Source organism: Perissodus microlepis, chromosome 3 (genome assembly GCF_051167445.1).
Source record: "Perissodus microlepis isolate ML-2025 ecotype Zambia chromosome 3, ASM5116744v1, whole genome shotgun sequence".
Classification (NCBI taxonomy): domain Eukaryota; kingdom Metazoa; phylum Chordata; class Actinopteri; order Cichliformes; family Cichlidae; genus Perissodus; species Perissodus microlepis.
The window spans coordinates 43,016,634-43,021,174 of record NC_140463.1 but is presented as its reverse complement, the minus strand read 5'-3'; the positions used below and the strand labels follow the sequence as shown (position 1 = coordinate 43,021,174).

At 39.9% G+C, this 4,541-nt stretch overlaps 1 protein-coding gene across 1 annotated transcript; it reads right to left on the bottom strand.

The window, feature by feature from the left end:
* Positions 1-2,828: 2,828 nt before the first annotated feature.
* On the bottom strand, positions 2,829-4,264 carry LOC146391586 (immunoglobulin kappa light chain-like). The gene is made up of 5 exons (XM_084924555.1): positions 4,210-4,264; positions 3,410-4,114; positions 3,201-3,326; positions 3,069-3,109; positions 2,829-2,948 (listed from the first exon to the last, which is right to left on the bottom strand). Exons 1-5 carry the CDS (start codon positions 4,262-4,264, stop codon positions 2,829-2,831), a joined length of 1,047 nt encoding a protein of 348 aa, XP_084780681.1.
* Between the last annotated feature and the right edge of the window lie 277 nt (positions 4,265-4,541).

The window sequence follows — 4,541 nt, the reverse complement described above, 5'->3', positions numbered from 1 at the left end:
TGCAGTAACCTTAGTAAGTGGCTTCAGCCACAATCACAATGACACTTCTGACAAAAAAAGTTGTAGCTATTCACTGTCTACAGGCCTCACTTCCACTAATTAGAGTTGCTGAATTAAACTTCTACGACCTGTTTGTGTTGCTGAGGGATTTTGGCGAATGTTTTAATTTTTTTTCTCTTCTCCCTTTCTATTTTTTAATTATCTGATAAAAAATATGATCTGCTGTGTGGTACACTAGTTTAGACGAAATACATTCTATTTTTATTTCCCTGTTATTTAGCTAGCTGTGAATTTTAACCCGATAGTTTTGTGAAGGATCTGGACCCCACACAGCATTCAGGTGACTGTTTTTTTTTTTTTTTTATTTAGTGCACAGAAATGTTCCTTTGTGGTTTGGCACCAATATCTTTTCCTGGCAGTCAGCTTTGCAGCTGACTAAACACTCGACATACCTTCATCTCAGGTCGCCAGCTTCCCTAAAAGGAAAGAGACCTTGCTAACACAATCATCTCCACCTGCCCCATCAGCATTCCTGGCACAGCCACTGAGCCCACTGCAACACCTCTGCACTGCAGCGGAGCTAGAGACCACACCTCTGCCACAAGTTTATCGATTACTAACCAAGCTTGTAACATAGCACCACTTTCTTTCGCAAATATGGTCACTGGCTTACAAACACCCCCCCTCCCCCGGCACTTCTAGAACTGCTATATGTTCGAGTGTCTGTGAAGGTTCTCAGTGATCCAGGTCGTCGTAGTCTATGGAGCTTCGAAAGAAACGCGTATGGACTTGGTTTGAAAGAGGAGTGAAAGAAGCCATCAATGTCCACTGTCAACGACCATCTTTGAACAGAGGTAGTGGTTTACGACACCAACCGTCTGCCATCTATAAACCAGTTTTGAGATCCCTTCCTAGACGCCTTAACACCCACTCACATCCTGGGCCTTTTGACCTCAGGAAATCACATGATAGGGTTGGACTAGGCTTCACAGCGGGTTCACCGGAAGCCTTGCTGATTGTGACCTATATCCGTTTTCACCCCTTGACTCATGTGATTAGTTAGAGAATAACAGGGGGGTCCATGTCCCTCTTGGGGGACACTCCCATAGAGCTTTAATCTGGCACTCGCCACCAATTGACCGTAGAACTGAAGAAGCTTCTTGACTGAGAGGTGAAACATATTCAAGCAACTTAAAGAAGTCCTTTTCTTCCCAAGCTCTTTAGACTAAATGTTTGAGTGTTTCTCTGCATTACTATTCAATACATGAATAAACACTTTTCACTCTTCAATTAGCACACCTGTAATATGATCAATATGACAGAACTGACCCGGGTAAGTAGTTGGATCTCTTGTAGTAAATATGATTTAGTCATAATTGAATTAAATTGAAATAATTGAATAGCTGTATTTCATCCTAGTTATAATAAAAGTGAATATTCTGTTTCCCCTGTAGGCTGTACACCAATGGTTAAAAGGCCTGATTTCTTTGTCAATTTACTTTACTGTTATTTGTGGATGGAGTAGGTGAATGGCATTTGTCCTCCAGTACGTATGTGTGACAAAGCCAGATAAAGCACAAACGGGGCACATTCCTCACACACATCCTCTCAAACTGGCAGTCAGTGCTGCTGCTGTCCTGCATCGCATGTTTGAATCTCTATATCAAACATTTTTGTAAGGAGTCATTAGTTTGGGGCATCTGCTGCTGTAATAAATCTAATTTAAACCTGAGTTGTCTGACTGAAATAGATTTATATGATTATCAATGGATGTGCAGGTTAATTACCTGAAAATCTCAAAGGAAAAATAATTACCTCTTGTTTGTCTTGTGAAATTTGTGGAATATTATCAATGAATCCACCCCACTAAAAAGTAGATGGGCTGCGTGTGTTTGTGGAGTGGACCCAAAAGCAGACACCGGAGAAATAACCTGATGTTTCAACAAAAAACGAGCCTTTATCACAGCTAATACAAGAAAAGAGAACAACAAGGCGAGGCGAAATAAGGGCAAAACTAAACCTAAACTGGGACTGAACACTGGCACAAATAATCATGACGCCACAGGGGAAGCAAAACTAAACACAATGAACATGGAAACAAGACTTTGAAAATAAAACAGGAAACAAGGAGAGACATGAACTAGGACACGCAAGCTTGACACAAGAGACACCGAGAGGGAGAGAGACACAGAGGAGAGAGACACAAGGGAAACCTACACAGACAAGGAGGTAACACATGACAAACGGAAAAAGACTCAAAAACAAGGAGACATTGACAATAACCTAAACTAGACTAAACTTCAACTAAAATGAACTAATAATAACCTCAGAACTTAACATTATCTCATAAGTAATCCAAAAAAACCAAAACAAAATAACTTAAAGATGGTGGGTCACAGATCCAGCCCCCTGACAAGAAGTCTTATACATCTTATACAGTTAATGAAGCATATTCAGAGAACACTTTTATCTTCACTAAGGATTCTTCTAGTATTCACACTCTGTAACTCTGTCACACTCTGATGGATACATTGGAGGCAACTCATGGTTCAGTGTCATGGAGAAGGATGCTTCAGCATGTGGACAGGAATACCTGGGTAACTAATCTTCCACTTGGCAGACAAACCATTCTGAGCCACAGCAGAAAGAAAGACAGAGCATACATTTACAGTATGCCATACAGGTAAAATCACAAATGCAGTTCCTAAGTGGGAATCGCTCCAATTTAACCAGTATGAAACTACAAAAACATCTATATAACAAGATAAGACTGCAGCCATTTCAAGGAGATTCAAAGAAATAACTACATGATTTACAAATGTCAATCTTTATTTGTTTATAGCAGAGTAAACACATTCATCGTCGGTGTTGTTTCTCTGCGTTCTTGATCTCTTGGGGATTTTAATGCTTAAAGCAGCATAATGAAGGCTGTCAGCATGCTGGTAACCCTGTCAAAATGTGTAAAAGTAGATAAGAACATGATTTCAGATGTAAACAATGGCCATAACACAGAAGACTGTAAAAGTTTGTTGAAGAGCGCTTTACAAGTCATTAAAAAATATATTCACCTCTGCACTTGTTGCGGGGCCTGAAAATCTTGCTTGAGATTCTGTTTGTGAAACATTGATTTAATTGATTTAATTGAAAATGCAACTTTAGCTAAAACCAGTCTAAGCTGTTACCTAAAAGACTCCACTTACCTGTCGATTGGTGTCTGTTTCTTTTGTTTATCTTGTACAGCAAGTATCCCAGTAAAACACTGAGGATGGAGCTGAATGTCAAAGCTCCGCTCAAGAAATACACCAAGCCCTGAGAATTAAACATGCCTGCAAGACCAGAAACAGAGCTTTTTCTTGTGTATATCTTTAAATATTGATAAAGTGAGCAACAGGTAGAAAAGGTTACTCACCTTTAGGCTCCAGCTTGGTCCCATTTCCAAATAGTATGTGTCCACATGAGGTAACAGCACAGTAGTAGGTCCCAGCATGAGAAACACTCAGGTTGCTCATTGGCAAGCTGTAGACACAGGTGTGCGTTTGTGTGCTGGGTTTGTTATCACACTGATCGTTTCTGCCCAAATGTGTGTAAATGAGTCCAGGATGGGATTCGTCTGAGTCTTTGAACCAGTAAACACTGTGCTCTCCATCACAGGTCCCAGTGTGGACTGTACAGTTCAGGGTCACGGAGCCTCCTGGCTGGATGGTCTCAGATGCTGACTGCTGGACCACAGCTTTGATGTTCACACCTGAACCTTTTACACTGATGATGATGTTTTCTAAAAAGGTTAAAGTGTATGAATACTGAACACAGTAGTAAGTAGCTGAGTCTGAAACTTGCAAATCTTTGATTGTCAAGTGATATTTGCCGTCTTGTGTATCCAGTGTGAAGCGTGGGTTGTTCTTGAGCTCTTCACTAAAAGAGTTGTTCACATTATATTTGAAAAAGTGAGAGATGATCTTTGGTTTTTGTCCCAGATTTTGCTTAAACCAGAACACTCTTGCAGAAACGTGAGCATCATATAAACATTTTAATGTCACTTTTCCACCAACTTGAGCTGATAGGAAACGAGACTCTGGATGAACAGATGAGAACATTTGCAACTCTGTCATCTGAACTGTAGTGGAATTGAAAAAAAAAAACAAATGCACTTTCAGTTAAACGTAAAAACCTAACAACACAAAAATCTGAATCCATAGTAATGGAACTTACCCATTTTTCCGAATAAGAGACACAGAAGACTGAAGAAAAAGACTGAAGACACCATTGTGGTGAGATTCTCGTGTAAAATGAAGGTTACTGATAGCTGCTCCACTTTTGAGAGGCAACAATGTGTTTGATTGGCCAGCCAAAGGTGACACACTATCTATTGTATGGAACTCACGATCACGCGTTTACTGCAGCCTGTAGTGGAAAATACAGTATGATATCTGAGAAGAATTATACGGTCACATCTAGCCTGTTTTTTGGAATTACAAACAGATCTAAAAGTATTGAAAGTTTAGTTTGGTCTACATTAGGTTTGTTATACTGTATAAATGGGA